General features: G+C 49.6%; 1 protein-coding gene across 1 annotated transcript in view; it reads left to right on the forward strand.

The window, feature by feature from the left end:
• Positions 1-22,950, forward strand: part of LOC130123470 (laminin subunit alpha-3-like) — a 125,106-nt gene that overhangs the window by 68,982 nt on the left and 33,174 nt on the right. The window contains exons 23-40 of the mRNA XM_056292640.1: positions 322-464; positions 2,213-2,316; positions 2,508-2,664; positions 4,089-4,252; positions 5,994-6,102; positions 6,177-6,274; positions 8,704-8,902; positions 10,349-10,475; positions 10,865-11,013; positions 12,175-12,290; positions 17,524-17,735; positions 19,233-19,437; positions 20,155-20,299; positions 20,406-20,546; positions 20,856-21,017; positions 21,111-21,212; positions 21,328-21,411; positions 21,705-21,935. Of these exons, the coding sequence (XP_056148615.1) occupies positions 322-464; positions 2,213-2,316; positions 2,508-2,664; positions 4,089-4,252; positions 5,994-6,102; positions 6,177-6,274; positions 8,704-8,902; positions 10,349-10,475; positions 10,865-11,013; positions 12,175-12,290; positions 17,524-17,735; positions 19,233-19,437; positions 20,155-20,299; positions 20,406-20,546; positions 20,856-21,017; positions 21,111-21,212; positions 21,328-21,411; positions 21,705-21,935 (2,648 nt within the window). The remainder of the gene's footprint in view (positions 1-321; positions 465-2,212; positions 2,317-2,507; positions 2,665-4,088; positions 4,253-5,993; positions 6,103-6,176; positions 6,275-8,703; positions 8,903-10,348; positions 10,476-10,864; positions 11,014-12,174; positions 12,291-17,523; positions 17,736-19,232; positions 19,438-20,154; positions 20,300-20,405; positions 20,547-20,855; positions 21,018-21,110; positions 21,213-21,327; positions 21,412-21,704; positions 21,936-22,950) is intronic.

The raw sequence follows: 22,950 nt of genomic DNA on the forward strand, positions 1-22,950 counted from the left end.
TGACATAGAAACGACTGTGAGTTTTGAAGGTAATTTACACATCGTATAGGTAGATAATTTACAGGGTTAATGAAACACGATACAGGACTTGCCCTCAGATGTATTGGTTTACACCTGCTTTTCAGTGTCAGTAAAGCATTCCCCACATTAACAAAAAAAATGACTAAAAACTTGCTCCTCTTACCTATGAATCAGTGCACGTGTCTAATGTCTTACCTGGCTGATGATGTCCCGCCCCCTTGTTTACTGCCTGTGCTATAGCCTATAGCTTATAGCTATGTCATTGTGAGATTTTACAGCATGTTGTTTGTTGTGTCACAGGGTCAGATCAGATTCAGGAGGTGGTATTTCCTTCCAGCCCCTCTCCCACCTTCCTCACTGTTCCAGGAGACGGCTTCGCTGAGCCATTTGCCCTGACCCCCGGAACATGGATCATCCACATTCAGGCTCAGGGGGTTCTGCTGGTGAGCTCAATGTAGATCAGGGATGGGCAACATGATCCAGAAAGGGCCGGTGTGGGTGCAGGTCTTTGATCCAACCAAGCAGTTACACACCTGATTCTATTAGCCAACCAATTTCCACTTCCGGTGTGGGAAGATGGCGGCGCGAATTCACGTTTGCCGCGGCCTCACCCATTACCAGTGTGGGAAGATGGCGGCGCGAATTCATGTTTGTGGCGGCCTCACCCAGTACTGTCCATGCAGTGTTTGGCTGGGAGAGCTTGGTCTGCTGCGTCTTGTGGGTCCAGGGACCACGGCCCTACCTGGAGCTGTGACCGAGGAGGAAGCGCTGAGGGGGGTCTGACAGGATGTGGAAGCGGGGCAGGCTAAGCTAACTGCTAGCCTATGCAGACCGGCAGTTCTGACAGTCATCCTGGCTGACGTTCGTTCCCTTGGACAGTGATTTTTTGTTGTTGGTTTTTAGTTTGGATGTGTTAGTTTGGATCTATGTGTTAGTATGTGTGTTCTTGTAGTGTTTGTCTTTGTGTTGCACTGCTGTGGGCTGGGGGAAACGACAAATAAAGTGTTCCTGACTCCTGAGTCCAACAGTCTTGGCTAAGGACCTTGATGTGCAGACTCAGGTGTGTAACTGCTTGGTTGGAACACAGACCTCCACCCACACCGGCCCCTGCTGGATCATGTTGCCCATCCCTGGTGTAGATGATGATAATAATACGTAAATTAGGGGATATTAAAATAATAATGTGCAGGCTGACTCAGCAGTAAACGGGAATAGAGCTGGCGTAGAGACAGCGTGGAAACAGAGAAAACTATTCATAGCCTAAAAACAAGAAACTCAGAAAGACCATCTTGCCAGTATAACAGCAGTATTAGACAGCAGAAATATAAGAATGATAATGATAACAGGAGAATTATAATACCAGAGCTATTTTTAAGATTTTAAGGATAGCGGTAATAACATGAACACAGAAATACTAAGCGGGCCTTTAGATAAAACAAAAACACCATGGTATCGAATGCCTACAGTTAAATGCAATGCTTCATTTATTAAAACAGTACAAACATTGTTTCAGCCGTAACTTGATTATCCCTGAATAGTTGTGTGTTAATATTGTGCTACATATGATTTAAAAAGAAAAAAGTCTAAAAAGTTAAAGTAAAACATCTACAAATTTTGAAACGTCACCAGGCCCCTCTATTCAACATTTTGGTCCATAATGGTATGAAAAAAATGATTATAATTGTACTTAAGGGCGGCACGGTGGGGCAGTGGTTAGCGCGATCGCATCACAGCAAGAAGGTCCTGGGTTCGAGCCCCGGGGTAGTCCAACCTTGGGGTCATCCCGGGTCATCCTCTGTATGGAGTTTCCATGTTCTCCCCGTGTCTGCGTGGGTTTCCTCCGGATGCTCCGGTTTCCTCCAATAGTCATGTGGGTCAGGTGAATCAGCCATACTAAATCATCCCTAGGTGTGAATGTGTGTGTGTGTGTGTTGTGTGTCGGCCCTGTGATGGACTGGTGGCCTGTCCAGGGTGTCTCCCCGCCTGCCGCCCAATGACTGCTGGGATAGGCTCCAGCATCCCCGCGACGCTGATTAGGATAAGCGGCTTGGATAATGGATGGATGGATGGATGGATGTATGATTTCATTAGCAGCACCAGTGTTAAAGGGGGAATGCCATAGAAGAAAAACAGGAACACGTACAGCAGACAATGAATTAACATTCAATACTATGCCGCTCTCGTTCTGCAGGATTACCTGGTACTGCTGCCCCAGGATTACTATGAGGCACCTCTGCTGCAGGAGAGGATCACCCAGCCTTGTACATACACAGCCACTGCAGACAGAGATGAAAAGTAATCACTGAATTTGCCATCTAAACAACCTACTAAGTAAGACAGCACAGTAAACCGTCTGTTATGAACACCGAAGACCCGACTACTAGTTGCAAATCAGGAATGACAGACAAGGACAAGGTGTTTTGCCCCTGTGTATACTGCTGACACCGGTAGACCCTGACCACTGTTTCTATCCGTGTCTCCCTCAGATGTCTGCTGTATAAGCACGTGTCCATGGAGGGCTTCAGCTTCACCATGGCCTCCCATGCTAAACTCTCTACCCACAGAGGACGCAGGAGGAGACAGGCCCGTGTGCGACAGCCCACCCCGAATCACCCTGAGATGGCTTTTCTCAGTGGCAGACAGGTGGGTAGGATTACACTAGAGATCTACAGTCCGACAGTCAAACTGGGTCATCTAAGGCCGGGGCACTGTTCTCCAAAAGGTGCACATGAAATGTCTCTGCACAGCGGCATAGAGAAGAGAAGGGGTTTCTGGGTGACCACGCCTCGCTAATGTTTGCAAAGATGCAGCCGTTGCACACCTCCAAGCAAAATCTCAAGAGTGTGTCGACATGTCTGTGGGGCAATGTGACATACCGGGGCTTAATTGTTGAGGGCAGGAAAATCTGTTGGGTTGACATCAGCATGAAACCCAACGGTAGCTGGGACAAAGGAGCTAATCGGCTCTGCGCATAACTGTAGTCCTCTACTGCAGCGGTCATACCAGTTTCCTGTTTGTTGGCATGTGCTTATTGACAATGGCATATGTTTATCAAGATACGTCCACAATTATGAGGATGAGCGGACGAATGGAATTGTGGACGTAACTTGATATGTACAACTTGAGACTTTTGCTGATAGGTGCAGGTGAAAGTTTGTTGACAATTCTGTGCATGTGGTTATTTATCCGTGATAAATCTTGCAGATATCGCGAAAAATATGCCATTGTCAGTAGCACGCGCCAACAAACAGGAAACTGGTATGACCGCTGCAGTAGAAACCGGAAGTCAGTGGACTACAGTTATGCACAGAGTCGATTGCTCAGATTTGGTCTCTAGTTCATTTTCCTTGTTTCAGGATGACTTGACTATTCCTTTGTTTGATTTGGTTGTGTAAACGCAGCACTGCCCACCAGGGCACAAGCGCTACATTCAAGAAGTCAAATACCGAAAGTGTCAAATTATTGCACACGCTTGCAAACTCACCATTTAAGAATAAATGGAGTTTTACTCAGATGTGTTTGAGTGTTAGAATTCAGTTCCATTCTCTTTGTATGTTCCTGGTAGGTTGAAGGTTTGTAAAAATGCCAGGCAGGGAAGTCTGCTGTGCTATGTTGTGTTGTGTTATGTTACATTATGTCATGTCATGTCATGTCATGTCATATCACGGGCGGCACGGTGGCGCAGTGGTTAGTACTGTTGCCCCCCAGCAAGAAGGTCCTGGGTTCGAATCCCGGGGTTGTCCAACCTTGGGGGTCATCCTCTGTGTGGAGTTTGCATGTTCTCCCTGTGTCTGCGGTGGCTTTTCTCCGGGTGCTCCGGTTTCCCCCACCGTCAGCAAGACATGCATGTTAGGGTTAATACTCCTGTCCGTCCCTGACCGAGGCAGGGCAAGACGAACTGGAGTTGGTCCCTGGGTGCTGCACAGTGGCTGCCCACTTGATCCTAGCTACACAGCTAGGATGGGTTAGATGCAGAGCGTAATTTCCGTACGGGGATCATTAAAGTATCTCAAAATAATGTGTTATTTCACATTAATCCCTGGTATGTTATATTGTGTGTTGTCTAGTCCCAGCTCCAGCTGAATTTACGTGTGGCTCGTCCTGGTCCACATGTCCTTGTACTGGAGTATGCCAGCGAGGTGGACATTGTCCAGAATGTCAACTTATTCATCAGCAGCCAGGGACATGGCCAGATCCAGGAGAGGGCCAACATCTTCAGCTGTGCTTTCAGGTAGGTTGTGTATTTCGCTTGTCCAATTTCTTATTTGCACTGCTGTTGCTACAATGCAGTGGCCATCAAGTGGCTAGTACAGGAAGTACAGGAAGGGATGAGACACGTTACTCCTGTAGACCTTTGTGCTATCAAACTTGGTCACAGTTTCCAGTATTTGAGAACATGGCTGTTGTTTAGTGAGCAGCAGATAATCAAAAAAAAAGTTTAAAACAGTCGTGAAACAGTTGCAGTAACGGCTGTAGTAGTTGTAGTAGTTACTGTTGCATTGTCGTCAACATCTTTATTCTTAAATACTCGCCAGCTGCATCATTTCGCTCGGCTCTGACAGACTTCCTCTTATATCAGGAGCAGGAATCAGGATCACTTTATTTGTCATTTCACTTCATGCACTTGCGTACATGAAATGAAAGGAAATTTCATTTCCCCCAGCCCACAGCAGTACAACACAGGCAAAAACACACCCAAAACCTACAAGGACACACATATCCAAACTAACACACATCCCCAAACTAAACAAGAAATCACTGTCCAAGGGAACGAACTCCAGCCAGGATGACTGTTGGAACCGCCTGTCTGCATGGGCTACCAGTTAGCTTAGCCTGCCCCGCTTCTGCATCCTGTCAGACCGCCCTCGGTATTTCCTCCTCGGGTGCAGCTCCAGGCAGGGGCCGTGGTCCTCGGGCCCACCAGACGAAGCAGACCAGGCTCTTCCAGCCGATCCAGCACCAGCTCTCCCAGCCAGACACCCTCAACACAACTCCCCGCACTCTCACAGCGACATCAAAAACAGTCTGGGAACGGTCTGCATGGGCTAGCAGTTAGCTTAGCCTGCCCCGCTCTCCTAGCATATCCAGCGCCAGCTCTCTCAGCCATCAAACGAAGACAAAACTTAGACATGGACAAAGACACTGCATGGACAGTACTGGGTGAGGCCGCCGCAAATGTGAATTTGTGCTGACATCTTCCGACACCGGCACTGGGTGAGGCCACTGCAAACGTGTTCCAAAGGAGTTGAATCAAGTGCCACTGGACTTGGTATATATCCAGTTGCACTCGGTTCAACGCCTTTGGATAACCATGACCTGGATGAATGAGAACATTCACAGACACACTGCAAACGTGAATTTGCGCCGCCATCTCCCCACACTGGAAACAGAATGTCACCTTGTTTCATTCATATTCAGAGATAATAAACATTCAGTCAGCGTCATCACAACAGATCGAGATTATACACAATCTATACGTGTCGCTAAACCACCAACGGCCATTCCGTGACTTGTCCTGTCTGTGTGAATATATACTTAGCACAGAAAGGAAGGAAATCTGTGTTTGGTGGATTATGTCTTTGTTGTAACTATGCTTCTTGGCAATAAATTTTATATCGTTGGAAAGCCTGTTTATTTCCCTTTTAAATGGCGCCACATGTGTAAGGAACATGCATTTATGGGATGAGCAGCAGAGCTGAGTATGTGGGTTGCGCCCATGAAAAATTTGACAAATCTTCTCTGCCAATGCCAAACAGCTTATGTTGCTGTTGCTATTGACTCTTGTTTTGAGCTTCTGGTACCCCAGGTGCTGATGATCAGCGGCCTGATAGAAGATTTACTGCCAAGAAGCATTGTTACAATAAAGAAATAATCTACCAAACACACATTTCCTTACTTTTTGTGCTAGGTTTAGATTGATTTCCAGTGCAGGTGGTTGATTTTGCATTGTTTATTTGTGTTATCGCCTGCAGCTTTCTGTGTCGGAGTGTGGTGGTGGACGGCAGCAATCGGGTGGCACAGTTGCAGCTCTCTCACAAGACAGAGCTTCTCCTGCAGACCTCCACGGCCTCGTTCCTGCTGGTGAGATCAACCGCCGCCGTTTATCAGCCAGAAGCCAGTACGCAGTATCTCATATGTCCCATTATCCCCTGCAGCACAAAGTCTACGCAGTGCCTGCAGAGGAGTTTTCCATGGAGTATGTGGATCCAAAGGTCCTGTGTGTCTCTGTGCATGGCCGCTTTACTGAGGACAGGTAAATCACAGCGACGATACACCCCTGTCACATGCTTTTAATGACAAGGGCTGACAAACACCCTTTCAACACCCGTCAGAAGGAGCTGTTGTTTTGGAGTTAATACAGATTTGCATGGTGCTTGTTCCCTTGTTGGTGTGTGTGGAGACGCCCATCTGTTTTCCAGGTGTGTGGTTGGCCGGGGTCACTTACCCGAGGCTACTAGATGTCAGGGTCAAATCTCTAAGCCTTTCCTTTCACTTTTCATTTATTTGCTTCGTTCTTTGCATTCACTCATATTCCACACAAGGTGAGCACAGTAAGGGATGAGCCGACAGCTGTCGGTTTACTGTTATATGCCTTTTTCCTCTTGCTGTTCTCCTCCTTTTGAAGCGGTCTGGACACATTCCGCCATTCCTCGAAATAAATCACCCTGCGAGCACACAGGCTGTAATCGAGGCGGTGTCGCTTGGAAATTAAATTGAGCAAAAGTGGAAAAACAGTCCCTCTCAAATCTGTTGAAATAACTTGATATGACTCAGTCCGGCTACTCCTTTCATGCCGCAACGTCTTTTGAACGTAGGCATAAATAAACAAGCAAGAGCTTTACTGAGCGGCCAGCTTGGGTCCTGAAAAAAACAAAAACCCAAACAACCAAACCAAACAAACAGCATGGTATTTGTTGGCAAAGGGATTTTAGGTTAATTATGAGATGAAGTGAGATTATAAGCAGAGACTGAAGGTGCCATGTGTAGCTCTGCTTAACCCCTGACCCCAGTCAGCGATGTGAATAACCACAACTAACCAAAGAGAACAAGACAAACAAATTCGAATACCGACATCTGATGATTTTGTATGGAAACTGATATCATCAGCTGAGATCGCTGCATGGTTTGCTGAGGAATATGAGACTGAGCCAGGTGTTTTGGAGGGCCGTGGTGTCATCCATCCATCCATCCATCCATCCATCCATCCATCCATCCATCCATCCATCCATCCATCCATTATCGAAACCGCTTACCCTGCTCTCAGAGTCGCAGGGATGCTGGAGTCTATCCCAGCAGTCATTGGGCGGCAGGTGGGGAGACACCCTGGACAGGCCACCACACCATCACATGTTTTGATCCCCCCCCCCTTTTCTCCCCAATTGTACTTGGCCAATCACCCCATTCTTCCAAGCCGGTCGTTGCTCCACCCCCTCTGCTGATCCAGGGAGGGCTGCAGACTACCACATGCCTCCTCCCATACATGTGGAGTCACCAGCCGCTTCTTTTCACCTGACTGTGAGGAGTTTCACCGGGGAGTGGGAGGATCACACTATTCCCACCAACCCCCCCCCCCCCCCCTCCGAACAGGCGCCCCGACTGACCATTGAAGGTGCTAGTGCAGCAACCAGGACACATACCCACATCCGGCTTCCCACCCGCAGACACAGCCAATTGTGTCTGTAGGGGTGCCCGACCAAGCCGGAGGTAACACGGGGATTTGAACCGCCGATCCCCTGTTGGTAGGCAACGGAATAGAGCGCTACGCCACCCGGATGCCACACATTCACACTCATTCACACCTAGGGACAATTTAGTACGGTCGAATCACCTGACCTACATGTCTTTGGACTGTGGGAGGAAACCCAAACAAACTCCACACAGAGGACGACCTGGGACGACCTCCAAGGTTGGACTACCATGGGGCTCGATCCCAGGACCTTCTTGCTGTGAAGCGACCGCGCAAACCACTGCGCCACCATGGCCGTGGTGTCAAACAACCCAAAACATTCAATCCTTGTTGATTTCTAGTGCCACCCAAATTAGTGATGTAGTCATGGAGAATTTGAGTTAGTCTGACGTCAGCGGGTAGAATCTTTGAAAAAGAAAATACAAACTGTCAGAGTCGCATCTTCATGTCCATGGTTTTGGAATCGCTCTCCCTTCGCCCACCCCACCCCCTCTTATTTTTCAGTGCTGTGTACTGGGTGGAGGCAAGCTGGAACCACTACCTTCCATTGCCTTTTGAACAAATAGAAGTTCGGGGATATTTCAAAATAGGGTTGGATCTGACACTGGCAGAAATGTTAAGCAAAGTGAGAATTGGAAGTCGACAGCGAGGTAGAGGGGCTCAGGGATTAAGCCTGAAGGAAGCCGGACTCGCCAGTGGGATCAGAGCATTATAGCCACTAAAACCCAAGTTTCACAAGACGTGTGACTGTGTGTCAGTGTGTGATGTGGGGATTCCTGTACATTGAAGAAACATAATGTGATAGCCAGAGGATGTCAAGATTCAAAAGAGGATTATGGGAGATTAATGCCGTTTCATAGGTCGCGACCTCTGGCTGGCCGCTGACGCCGCTCCTAACAAGTCACATTGTTCCACCGTAGGGCTGCTTGGCAAACACTTCAAACGCCATCGCAGGGGATTTAAGATAACAGTTTCTTGTCCTTTCATGTTTCCAGCCAGTACTGCGTTCCGAGCCAGCTCGGCCGGCCCAGCACGGCGTGGGTATTGGACGCGGCCCGTGACGGACGCCTATCCTCCTCGCCGGGCTTCAACCCCCGGCAGACAGAGGGCGACGCATGGAGACGTAGGCGGCAGTCGGGGGCGCTCCATCTCGGGGAGCCCCAGGGTGAAGGGGTGCTGCTTAAATATCCCCAGGTATCGCTCTCTCGCTGTCCGACCCCGTCCTGACCTGTCCGTTCAGCTTCTGTTTTGTTTCTGTTTTTGTATGTGAGCCACTCCCGTGTTGACCTTACTACACTGCAAAGAGACAAGCTGATCAAGTGTTTTTAGCCAGTGAAATGTTCTTACCCCACTATTATTAGTGTTTGGAAAAAGTGCCCTTGTTTCGTGAGTAGAAGACTTGTTATAAGGAAGGCTCACTAAACAGGAAAAGAAATGCTGGGGCATCCGGGTGGTGTGGCGGACTATTCCGTTGCCTACCAACATGGGGATCGCCGGTTCGAATCCCTGTGTTACCTCTGGCTTGGTCGGGCATCCCTACAGACACAGCTGGCTGTATCTGCGGGTGGGAAGCCGGATGTGGGCATGTGTCCTGGTCGCTGCACTAGCGCCCCCTGTGGTCGTTCGGTGCGCCTGTTCGGGGGGGAGGGGGAACTGGGGAGAATAGCGGGATCCTCCCATGCGCTACGCCCCCCTGGCGAAACGCCTCACTGTCGGGTGAAAAGAAGTGGCTGGTGACTGACTACACGTATCGGACGGTAGTCTGCAGCCCTCCCCGGATCGGCAGAGGGGGCGCAGCAGCGACCGGCGTGGAAGAGTGGAGTAATTGGTTGGGAAAATTGGGGGGGGGAAAGGGGGAGGGGGAGTCCCCCCAAAAAAGGAAAAGAAATATTGAAACAAGAAACTTGATTTGAGATTTTTTTTTATCCCCCCCCCCCCTTTTTCTCCCCAAGTGTACTTGCTCATTTACCCCAGTCCTCCGAGCTGTCCTGGTCTCTGCTCCACCCCCCTCTGCTGACCGGGGAGGGCTGCAGACTACCACATGCCTCCTCCGATACATGTGGAGTCGCCAGCCGCTTCTTCTCGCCTGACAGTGAGGAGTTTCACCAGGGGGACGTAGCGCGTGGGAGGATCACGCTATTCCCCCCAGTTCCCCCTCCTCCCTGAACAGGCGCCTTGACTGACCAGAGGAGGCGCTAGTGCAGCAACCAGGACACATACCCACATCCGGCTTCCCACCTGCAGACACGGCCAATTGTGTCTGTAGGGACGCCCGACCAAGCCGGAGGCAACACGGGGATTCGAACCGGCGATCCCCGTGTTGGTAGGCAAAGGAATAGACCACCACCCCTGATTTGAGATTGTTAAAGTAACTGTCAAGTCCCGTTGTCCTGAAACAAGACCACTTTGTGTTGTGGGAGAACATGTTTTTCCCAGCAGCACCTTCATATAAGCACTGTGGTCAGAAGCCTTGATGAGTTTCTCCCCCCTCTGAGTGTTTTCACAGGCTGGGACGCTGAAATGTTCAATAACCCCTCTCTTGCCTGCGTCTGACCGTCCCAGCCCGTGTTGCAGGCTCGTGTTAAGTTTCCTCCCCCGCCCCACCCCCACCCCACCCCACCCCACCCCACCATCTTTCAGACGGAGATCCGTTTCAGTCCCAAGGTGCCCCTCCCGGGCAGGTATGTAGTGGTGGTTCATTATCGCCAGCCTGAACACATCTCCGTCCCCGTGGAGGTCCGAGTGGAGGCAGGGCGCACATGGGACGGTGAGTCTGGTGGCGGGAGAGAGAAGGGGCGGCGGGCTCATTCGTATCGAACCCGGGGAAAATGGAAGAGATTATCCGCTGCTGTTGGAAATGTGCCTGTTTATTCTGGCGGTGGATGGGGGGAGGGGGCTGTTATGAGTGCGTGATGTGGGGATAATTGTACCCTTCTCAGCAAGAGGGCGATTCCCTCCTAAGAACAGATTAAGGCCCCCTGGCTCCTGACAAAATGATCAAAGGCCTCAGACACATTTCCCGTTACGGCTTTAATGGAGGTGGTGGTGGTGGTGGTGGTGGTGGGATTGTTGCGTGGCACGTTGGGCATGTCTTCCCCCCGTTCTTTTACCCCTCTTTAATGCTTACTCCCTCCCTTCACTCTTTGCCTCTCACAGGTTTGATGAACGCGTCCTTCTGCCCCGGTGTGTCCGGCTGCAGGGAGGTGGTGATCGCAGATGAGCGCATCGCCCTCGACTTTGACCGGCATTCCTGGCAAGAGCCCAGCATCGCCGTCAAGGTCCCGCCCAGAAAGACCCTTACCCTGGTCAGTGGTTTACAGGACAAGACACTACGCCGCCCCCCATCTGCCGCCCCCCCTCTCAAGTAACACGAGTTCGAGAGATGTGGGAAGAATCAATGCGATAAATGAACCCCCCCTCCCCCCCCACACTTCTGCCTTAAGGGCCAAACTCTTTCGGGGGCCAGTGTTCGGTATCCACTTTAAAGGGGGAAAAAATCCCTTTTTGTGTTTGGAACAGAAATGTTGGCGGGTTCAAATTTGTGCACCAGAAATGTCTCTTGTGGAGGGTAAACAGGCCTGTCCGGGGCCAGGTACTCCTTTCTAACATGGTTTCGGGGCTGTGTGGAGAAGTGGGTGTTGGAGCAGACAAATAGACGGTCATCTTCCAGAGGGATTTGTGTGTGGAAGGTGTTCTTAGAGGGTCCGGGTGGCGTGGCGGTCTATTCCGTTGCCTACCAACATGGGGATCGCCGGTTCGAATCCCCGTGGGGCCTCCGGCTTGGTCGGGCGTCCCTGCAGACACAGTTGGCCGTGTCTGCAGGTGGGAAGCCGGATGTGGGTATGTGTCCTGGTCGCTGCACTAGCGCCTCCTCTGGTCAGTCGGGTGCCTGTTCTGGGGGGAATAGCATGCTCCTCCCACGCGCTACGTCCCCCTGGTGAAACTCCTCACTGTCAGGTGAAAAGAAGTGGCTGGTGACTCCACATGTATGGGAGGAGGCATGTGGTAGTCTGCAGCCCTCCCCGGATCAGCAGAGGGGGTGGAGCAGAGACCGGGACGGCTCGGAAGAGTGGGGTAATTTCAATATCTTAATTTAAAGTGACAATCTCAGTACGCTGTAGTAGAGTTGCTCAGGTGAGCTGTATGGATTTCTCCTCCCAATGCTGAGCCACATCCCCAACAACAACAGCAGCAGCAACAGCAGAATGAGGAGCCTGTTTCTTACCTGGCCACCTTGTCTGTGCTTCAGAATCTCAACATCTGCAAAGCGGGGCAACGTTAAGATTAGCTTTTGTTTTGTTGTCTATCTGCATTCCCCCTTCAGATAACGCCGGGAAGAAAAACTCCAGGGAACGGTCCAGCTGAAACACTGAATCTTGCTGTATGTTTGTTAATTTTTAATCTGTTGTAACGCCTCACATCTCACCTACGTATGTTATTATTTGTTTTGATTTGCCCTGCTTCAGGATTACATCCTGGTGGTCCGTGATAGCAGTTACTCCCCAGACCTGCTGAAAGACAAGCCGCTGGATAAATCTGCAGAGTTCATCCAGCGTTGCAGAGGAGAGAGCTTCCATATTGAGTGAGTGTGAGGCCCATTCCAGAACTGCGGATGCTCTTCAAGTGTGGAAAGAAAAGAAAATAGGAACGATTTTTTCCTATTAAACTTTTTGGTAACACTTTAGTATGGGGAAGATAAAAAAACTTAATGACTAGTGAATTAGTAATGATCAAGATGTCACTTTAGTATGGGGAACATATTCTAAGTAACAAAAGCTTCATTTAGAGTAATTTAACACTATGAACACTTGTAGTGTTGTGTGTTGTTATGTAAGAACAGAGCATATTCATTAAGTGTTAGTAAGGGAGAATAACTCTTCTTGTGGTACTACCACCTTATAAAGGCCATACCAAGCAAAGCATATTGAGATGGTACTACTAATAAGCAATACTTCTGAGGTTATAGAGGGAAAACTCATAGTTAATGGCTTACCGGTTGTATAATAAGGCCATGCAGAATAAGGCATTAATGAGTACGTCATAATGACCAATTAAGAGCCAATATGTTGCTAATTTGCACGCTAATAAGCACCTAATTAATGGTGACTACGTTCCCCATACTAAAGTGTTACCAACTTGTTTTTATCCGCCTAGAACACACTTTAAATTCAACATTTTCAGTATTTTCCTGATCGTAAACGTATAAGATTTAAGATATTTATTCTGAAAATCAATGTCCTAACAGAAAAATTGGTTAACTCTGTTATAGACAGAGTGGGTCAAATATGTATAGTCAAAAAATCTGATCTATGATCCACATATTTGTTTGACAAAGGTTGACACCAGATGCCCTTCCTGACGCAACCCTACCCCCAGGCTTGGGACTGGCACTCAGAATGCACTGGCTTGTGCATCCTCAGTGGCTGGGTTGATTTTTTTTTTTTTTTTTGCTAAAAGGAAATGGCTGTGGTGAATACATATTTCAAGAAGAGGGAGGAACACAGGGTGACATATAAGAGTGGAGGAAAGTGCACACAGGTGGACTCTATCTTATGCAGAGGGTGCGATCTGAAAGGGATTGGAGACTGCAAGGTGGTGACAGGGGAGAACCTAGCTAGGCAGCATCGGATGGTGGTCTGTAGGATGACTTTGGAGACCAAGAAGAGGAAGAGAGTGAAGGCAGAGCCAAGGATCAAATGGTGGAAGTTGAAGAAGGAAGACTGTTGTGTGGAGTTTAGGCAGGAGTTAGACAGGCACTGGGTGGTAGTGAAGAGTTGCCGGATGGCTGGAAAACCACTGCAGAAATAGTGAGGGAGACAGCTAGGAAGGTACTTGGTGTGTCATCAGGACAGAGGAAGGAAGACAAGGGGACTTGGTGATGGAATGGGGAAGTACAGCAAAGTATACAGGAGAGGTTGGCAAAGAAGAAGAGGGATAGTCAGAGAGATGAAGAAAGTAGACAGGAGTACAAGGAGACGCAGCGTAAAGTGAAGAGAGAAGTGGCAAAGGCAAAGGAAAAGGCGTATGGTGAGTTGTATGACAGATTAGACACTAAAGAAGGAGAAAGGGACTTGTACCGATTGGCTAGACAGAGGGACCGAGCTGGGAAGGATGTGCAGCAAGTTAGGGCGAGCAAGGATAGAGATGGAAATGTGCTGACAAGCGAGGAGAGTGTGCTGAGAAGGTGGAAGGAGTACTTTGAGGGGCTGATGAATGAAGAAAATGAGAGAGAGAGAGAAGGATGGATGATGTAGGGATAGTGATTCAGGAAGTCCAGTGGATTAGAAAGGAGGAAGTGAGGGCAGCTATGAAGAGGATGAAGAGTGGAAAGGCAGTTGGTCCTGATGACATACCTGTGGAGGCATGGAGATGTTTAGGAGAGATGGCAGTGGGGGTTTTTAACTAGATTGTTTAACACAATCCTGGAAAGTGAGAGGATGCCTGAGGAGTGGAGAAGAAGCATACTGGTACCGATTTTCAAGAACAAGGGTGATGTGCAGAACTGTAGCAACTACAGAGGTATAAAGTTGATCAGCCACAGCATGAAGATTTGGGAAAGAGTAATAGAAGCTAGGTTAAGAGGAGGAGAGGTGATGATCAGCGAGCAGCAGTATGGTTTCATGCCAGGAAAGAGCACCACAGATGTGATGTTTGCTTTGAGAATGTTGATGGAGAAGTATAGAGAAGGCCAGAAGGAGCTGCATTGTGTCTTTGTAGATTTAGAGAAAGCACATGACAGGGTGCCGAGAGAGGAGGTGTGGTATTGTATGAGGAAGTCGGGAGCGGCAAAGAAGTATGTAGGAGTGGTGCAGGATATGTCTGAGGGAAGTGTGACAATGGTGAGGTGTGCGATTGGAATTACAAATGGGTTCAAGGTGGAGGTGGGATTACATCAAGGATCGGCTCTGAGCCCTTTCTTGTTTGCACTGGTGGTGGACAGGTTGACGGACGAGATCAGGCAGGAGTCTCTGTGGGCTGTAACATTTGCGGATGACATTGTGATCTGTAGTGAGAGTAGGGAGTAGATTAAAGTCTGGAGAGATGCACGGGAGAGGTGGAGGAATGAAAGTCAGTAGAAGCAAGACCTCTCTGTAGATGACCATCCCTGGTGTGAGAGTGATCATCTGATGGAGGCGTCTTGTCAAAAGAACCACCGGGAGTTGTTTTGACATCTTCTGTGCAGCTTTGTCCACAGCTTCCTCGTCAATGTAGAATAGCTGTATAGACGTCCGGGCGTTCAGTAGACAGTCACACGTCTTTTCCTTCACTGACCAATCTGTCTGCGGTTCATTTTAAAACCCCACCCACTCCATTTTGGAGCACCTTTTCTGTGACCTTTTCCGGTATTGGTTGCATCACAAAAAAAAATTAACCAAAATTCCTGATGGATGGTGGGGTTTCACATGATCTAGCACAGGGGACAGGTGTGTCCATATATCAGAAGGACTTTTTTCTTTTGATACTGAGATGGTCGCAGTCCTGGAGCTCCATTTTTTGACTCATTGGTCCATTTCCTCAGTTTTAACCACAGGCTTTGATGATTGTAGTGTCTGTCTGTAGGTTGGGATGAGATGAATGAGACAGTGATCAGAGAGGCCCAGGGCTGCACAGGGGACAGAGCGATAGGCGTCCTTTAATATTGTGTAGCAATGATCCAGTGTCTTTGTCTCTGGTGGGCCATTTAACATGCTGTCCATGTTTTGGCAGTTCGTGGCTGAGGTTTGCTCTGTTAAAATTCCCAAGGATAATGAGAAGGGAGTCTGGATATTTGGTCTCCATGTTTATAATTTGATCAGCCAGGTGTTTAAACACCTCTTAAACACAGGCCTGGGGTGGATATAGACACCAACCAGATGATGAAAATTCCTGTGGTGAGTGTAATGGTCAATGAAAAAGGCCTTTAAGTGAGGGCTGCATCATTTCTTCAGCACTGTGACATCCGTACACCAACTGCTTTTTTCCCAATAGCTCCGTATCGCGGTCTGCCTGGAGGAGTTGGATGACTGCGGCAGATGAAGTGTCCGTGATGTGCTCACTAAGCCTCTCAGTGAGACATAGGGCTGCAGATCTGGAAAAGTGTCCGTCTTGTTGGCCAGAGAGTGGACATTCGCCGGGTGGATTGACGGGAGCGCGGTTCTAAATCCCCACCGTCGCAGTTTAACGAGCACTCTGGCTCACTTCCCCCTTTGGCGTCTTAGTCGTAGTCCGCACACGGCTGTACCAATCAAGACCTCGGCATATATCGTCACCATCACCGTCACCATCATCATTGGCGGTCACTTGAAGCGAGTATGACTGTCCTCTCGGTTGGGTTGTCTACTTGTGGGTCTTCAGATGGCTGTCGAGGCTGGTCCACATACTGTGGTGCGTTGGTACGGTGTGGACAGGGGAAAGTGGTGGTGGTTGAGCCTTTTTCTCTCTCTCCTTGTGCTGTCACTTTTTCTCTGCGGCACAGTGGAGTTCCACTTCATGACGTGCAGCTCCTTCCTGCATGGATTTCTTCTTCTTTATATGGCACATTTCATGCACGGGCAACACAATGGGCTTTACATAAAATGACACTACAAACATATAACAATTTTAAAAGTGAAAATGTAGAAAATAAATGTGCACATCAACATTTGCCCCTGCCATTGCCCCTGCCCTGGTGCATGATTTGACTGAAGGAAAACTGAGAATGCCCGATAATGTGTGGCAGCCAGCACAAAGTTTTAACAGCCAAAGGGTTTTGTACTGTACAGCCCAGTTCTGCACCTTTTCCCTCCAGTTCTGGCTTGCTTTTAGGACTGAAGTGACATGTTTTCCACAGAAGCTGCAAAAGGTCATAGACTTTCTCAGTCATTGGCACTGACCTTTGAGTGCTTAGCATTGCCAGTTCCAGACGATGAGGACAGGGCAGTGGAAGGACAGGACATGTTCACCTATATCACCTCTGAAACGCGCCCCTATTTCCTCTCTTGCACCCATGTTAACACTTGCACCATCTGCTCCAAAGGCCCTCATCTTGTGTACCCACCAGTTTGGATTGGGTGGATCGCCGTTTTCAAGCAGTGACTTGATAGTAGTTAGGGTTCCTTCTGCATGACTGTGATCAAGCTTGGCCAACCCTACTAGACAGGTCACAGCTGTTCCACCAGATAAGTGCCTACTAAGCACTTTGGGTGTCTAGATAAAGCGCTATATAAATGTAATCCATTATTATTATTATTATTACAATATACAATAACATTGTCTTTTCCTGAGACATCTGTTCCCCAATAGGTTATAACAGAGATGTAAGTTGCCTTTAAAGCCTCCTCCAGCACACTGCTGTTCAATTCATCTACAGACTCTGCACATGCTGTATCATTATCAGGTCTTTGACACATCCATGCCCTTCTTCTTCATCAGTGGACTCTGAGAGCTAAACTTGAATGGTATTTATACAGTTACAATATGAATAATAGTGTAACGACCATTAATGAGTAGACTTGCTAGCCCTTGGTAAACAGGTCGGACTCATTAGGTGACTGGTTAACGTACTCCCCCGTGGTGCGGGCGACCCGGGTTCGTAGTTCCCGGCTGCCCCCTGAATTCGCTACAACACTATTACGTAGTCTTTGAAATTGTATTTATTATGATTTGGAATGATCTCTGAATAGCATTTGATTTTCCACATGCCGACAGCTAACCTCACAGTGAACCATGTACTTTGTGCTGTGGATGTTCTTTTTTGTGTGTAAATAGTGCCCCCTAGCTGTAATTGAGCAAAAAAAACAAAAAAACAAAACGTTGACTGTATATCAATTAGCCGCCATGTTTTCCTGTCCCTTCAGCCAAAGAACAGCGTCACCATTGTGCGGAGACTCCGCCCGCTCTCTCGTAGCAGCCTACAACGACGGAGCCCTGCCTTGTGACTGTGACGAGTCTGGCTCGACGGGGACCGCCTGTGATCCAGTAGGAGGACAGTGTCTCTGCAGGCCGCATGTCATCGGTCGACAGTGCACACGGTGTGCCACGGGATACTATGGCTTCCCTTACTGCAGACGTGAGCAAACGTCCCGAGTTATCCTGAGTTCCTGGGATGCATGTTTCCTGCGCCTGCGCACACATGCACACACACACACACACATATGGACACGTGCACTCATCACATAGTCACACAATTATGTATACAAGTATGCATATGGTAGTGCTTTACATTAAGTGCATGTAACAAGTGTTTGTTAATCGGTAGTAACGCCCTTATAAGCCCTAACTTTTGCATTTTGTGGACTGTCATCATTCTTTTAATAAATTTTAATCATGAAGGTCCTTATATGCTAAGTGCACAGTTTTATGCACATTGGATTTACAACCTAAGACAAGTGTGTAGGTTTTGCATAGTTCTCAAGTGCCCCCTAGTGGCCAAAACGTGTTTATTGATGCTATTATGTATATTATTTTTTTTGTGTGGAATTTTCACCCTTTTTATCCCCAGTTGTATCCGGCCAATTACCCCACTCTTTCGAGCCGTGCCGGTCCGGTCTCTGCTCCACCCCCTCTGCCGATCCGGGGAGGGCTGCAGACTACCACATGCCTCCTCCAACACACGTGGAGTCACCAGCCGCTTCTTCTCACCTGACAGTGAGGAGTTTCACCAGGGGGAAGTAGCATGTGGGAGGATCACGCTATTCCCCCCAGCCCCCCGCCAACAGGTGCCTCGACCGACCAGAGGAGGCGCTAGTGCAGCGACCAGGACACATACTCACATCTGGCGTCCCACTCGCAGACACGGCCAATTGTGTCTGTAGGGACGCCCGACCAAGCTGGAGGTAACACGGGGATTCGAACCAACAATCCCCCTGTTGGTAGGCAACGGAATAGACCGCTATGCTACCCGGACGCCCTGACACTTGTATATTCTTATTAAAACATAATAATGTGGGCATCCGGGTAGCATAGCGGTCTATTCCGTTGCCTACCAACATGGGGAACGCCGGTTCGAATCCCCGTGTTACCCCCGGCTTGGTCGGGCGTCCCTACTGAAACAATTGGCCGTGTCTGCGGATGGGAAGCCGGATGTGGGTATGTGTCCTGGTCGCTGCACTAGCGCCTCCTCTGGTCCATTGGGGCACCTGTTTGGGGGGAATAGCGTGATCCTCCCACGCGCTACGTCCCCCTGGTGAAACTCCTCACTGTCAGGTGAAACGAAGCGGCTGGCGACTCCACATGTATCGGAGGAGGCATGTGGTAGTCTGCAGCCCTCCCTGGATCGGCAGAGGGGGTGGAGCAGAGACCGGGACGGCTTGGAAGAGTGGGGTAATTGGCTGGATACAATTGGGGAGAAAACAAAACCCAATAATGTTAATAAGAATTTTTAAGGACTCATAAGGGCCTTACTACCTATTAGCCAACACTTGTGACATGCTCCCAGTGTAAAGCATTGCCAGTCATACTTGCACATCTTTAGCCATCACACCCACTCTCCTTTCCCGCCGAGTATGAAGTTGATAGTAGAGTGTGTGATGACCTGAAAGAAACCTCTTTCCCCCCCCTTCGGTAGCGTGCGAGTGTGGTCGGCGACTCTGCGATGAGGTGACGGGCAGGTGCATCTGCCCCCCCCAGACGGTCAAGCCGAGCTGTGACGCGTGTGAGAGTCAGACTTTCAGCTACCACCCGTTGCTGGGCTGCGAGGGCTGTGACTGCTCTCCCAATGGCGTCAAAGCAAACGCCGGACCCGACTGTGACCGGATCACAGGACAGTGCAGGTAAGTAGAGACCCATCTGTGATAGAATCCCCTCTGTTCCAACCATCTAGATGGAAGAAACGGTAACCGTGCGGCCGCCCTGGTGGCCGAGCGGAATAACCCGCCGTTCCTGCAGTCCGCTCGTCACGTGGCTGGGAGGTTCGTATCCCAGACTCGCCGTAACCGGTCACGGCCGGAGCGTCCACGGGGTGAGGCCTTCATTAGGCCACCCTTACCCGAGGGATAGTGGGTGTAGATCGGTGTAGTGTTCAGGGACTCGTCGTTCTCCAGCGACCCCTCTGGCCCACCCGGGCGCCTGCAGCCAAGCAACTGAAAGCGTTCTCCCTACGCCTCCTTCGCGGCCTGAAGGTGATGCAATCCATGCGAGGAGGCTTCAGCGTGTAAAATAGCGAGAGCAGCCGACACGAGTTTGAAGGAAGCTGGTGTTACGCCTATCTCCTTCCTGTGGAAACGTGAGCCAGGGGAGTTATTCCACAAGAGTTCCGGCCGTATGCCACTGGGTTAATCGGGTGGGATAAGGGGAAAAAAACTAGAAATAAATTAATAATAATAAAAAACAGAAACTGTAATCGCTGAATTAAAGTGCTGCACAGATCTGATACAGTACACAGGCGGACTCCGGTCTTTCAGTGTCTTGTAAATGTGCCCTCCAAACTTCTGAGCCAGATATTGCTGTTTTTTCCTCCAGAGATAACACGTCTTTGTATGCTTGCACAGTTGCAAACCCAGGATCGGTGGTCGGCAGTGCGACCGCTGCGCTGCAGGTTATCATGGCTTCCCTTCTTGTGTGCCCTGTGACTGTACCCTAGATGGGGTCACGCCCGACGTTTGCCACCCAGATACGGGGACGTGTCTCTGCAAGGTGGGGGAAGTTTGCCCTAATTTTTTTTTTTTTACAGACTCTTTCCCTCGGTTCCAACCACCTTGTCACCTTGTTGACCTCTCTGGTGTTGCTGCCGCCTTTGCAGAGAAATGTTGCGGGTGCCCGGTGCGATGCCTGCCGGGACGGCTCCTTCCATTTTGACCCCTCGGACCCTAACGGCTGCACCAGCTGCTTCTGCTTCGGAGCTAGCGACCGGTGTCAGAGCTCTAGCAAACGCAGGGGGAAGGTGTGTGTATGTGTGTGTGTGTGTGCATGCGTGCTTTTATGCTGCTGCACGTCCATTAATGTTGTTGGAAATTGGATGCCTGCACTGCTCGGGTGACGGCAGCGACGTGCTGCTATAAATGCATATCTATCAAAAGCTGCGAAGGCGAATGGCCCTACTGTTATCTTACCAAACAATCACTGTTGCAGGTATGCAACTATCTTGTCTTGAACGTGAACGGTTATCCATCTTTATAATGCACCATAGTGCACCAGTTGTCACTAAATAACTCAATATCGCCCCCACCTGGTGTGTTTTCCGTGTTGTCAGTTTGTAGAGATGCATGGCTGGCGTTTGGAGAGGCTTGATCAGGAGGAGGTCCCGTCTGTGCTGAACCCAGCCAGTAACACAGTGGTGGCTGACATCCAGGAACTCCCTGCTACGGTTCACATCCTCCACTGGGTGGCGCCACCTTCCTACCTGGGAGACAGAGTCAGTAGCTGGATGTATGACATTCCAGTAGCTTCTGCCGCCCTGTATTGAGCTACATGTGTCTCAGGTGTTTGCACTCTCTGTGTTTCTCAGGTGCCGTCCTACGGTGGCTTTCTTACCTACCAGTCCAAATCCTTTGGCATTCCCAGTGAGGGAATGACGCTGCTGAGCAAAAGACCTGATGTCCTGCTGAGTGTATGTAAATCCAACAGCACCGCCCGTCGGCGCTCACCGTGTCGCTCAGACAGACATTTTCTGAATTCATCTTTTCCTTAACTCCGTTATTTCTCTATTCTCGTCTACCCACCAGGGTCGGGGAATGACTCTGGTCCATCTTGCACCGCAACCTCCCTCGCCAGACAGATTATATCACGGCAGAGTCCAACTTGTTGAGGTAAAGCACATAAATAATCGCTATCTGATCCCCGCTGAGGCGAACACTCCCTCGGGAAATCCTGAAACTGTACAGGTCCTCAGAAGAAAACTCGTTTATTTTATCGTCTAACGTCCAACATGTTCATTCATCTCAATTTCCTGCACGCTAAAACTTGTGCCATGTTCATTTTTTGATTTCTCTCTCTCACACACACACACACACACCCGTCCCCATCAAAATTAAAAAAAAGAAGAAAGATTACCCATTAGTCCCTGTAAAATCCCCCTCTAAAGCCTCCATTGTCTGGGCAGGGAAACTGGCGCCATGCCGTTACAAACAGGCCGGTGTCCAGAGAGGAGCTGATGATGGTTCTGGCTGGCTTGGGCGGCCTGAGGATCCAGGCCTTGCATTTCACTCAGAGCCAGCGTCTCAGTCTCGGGGAGGTGGGCCTGGAGGAGGCCACTGACTCAGGAGCGGGAGGCCCTGCCCACCAGGTGGAGGAGTGCGACTGCCCGCCGCAGTACTCCGGACACTCCTGCCAGGTGAGAGGGTCAAGGCCATTAAAATAACACACACACACACACACACACACACACACACACACACACACACACACACACACACCTTATCCAACTCCCCGCCAAACAAGTCTCACTCAAAGGTCTCTGATTCTCGGATATGAAGCGTCGTTGGTAAATCCACGTGGACTTGGTGAAATAAGGCACCTGTGAAGGGGGGGGGGGAGTCAGGGAGGTAGAAGAAGAGGGGAAAAGGGGATGAGGGAGGGGAAGGGAAGAGGGTACGAATCAGAATTTGTTTCCCACACACGTTGGAGTTGGAGGAGACGACAGGTAGGGCGGAGAAAGGCGAACGGCATCTTGTCATTGTGGAGCCGCTGGAACGCCTCCTCGTGTTTCTCGTGGGGGGGTGGGGGGGAGGACCCTACCGTGACACGCCCAAACACGGAGCCACACCCGAGGTGAGGTCACTCACAAGGGAAAAATTCATCAGCTAAGGAGCCATGAGCTGGAATGTACTGGAAAATACCCGGCTGACAGCCGCTCAGCCCAACTATGTAGCCCCAGGGTAGGACATGATGTACAATCACGCAGACATAATATTAGTGATTACCCCGCTTTTATCGCTGGTGGCATGGCAACTAGCCCGGAGAAAGGTAATGCAAACATTTACGAGGGTTCGGCCGAGCGAAGGCTTTTCGGGAATTCTTCTGTCCTGGGAAGGGTTGCAGTGCATGGCTGGCTTTGTAGATGTGACCCCACACGACCCACGTTCTGTCAGCAGAGAGGGGGCTGTAAAGGTTTTCACCGTGGCCCCCGGGGCTCAGTGTCCACTGTTAAAGGCCGCGGCTTGAAGGGCACATAGTTTTTGTGACTGGTTTTGGTACCGTTGGTGCACTTCTGCATTGTGCGGTTACGCTTGAAGCTCTAAACTGCTACTGACTTTGTGTACATGGGCCCCCTTCTGTCTGGGTGTGTTCAGATGAGACGTATAACGCATACCCTGAGGGGTAAAGCCAAGGAGCGGTGCCTTGACACA

Source organism: Lampris incognitus, chromosome 14 (assembly GCF_029633865.1).
Source record: "Lampris incognitus isolate fLamInc1 chromosome 14, fLamInc1.hap2, whole genome shotgun sequence".
NCBI lineage: Eukaryota > Metazoa > Chordata > Actinopteri > Lampriformes > Lampridae > Lampris > Lampris incognitus.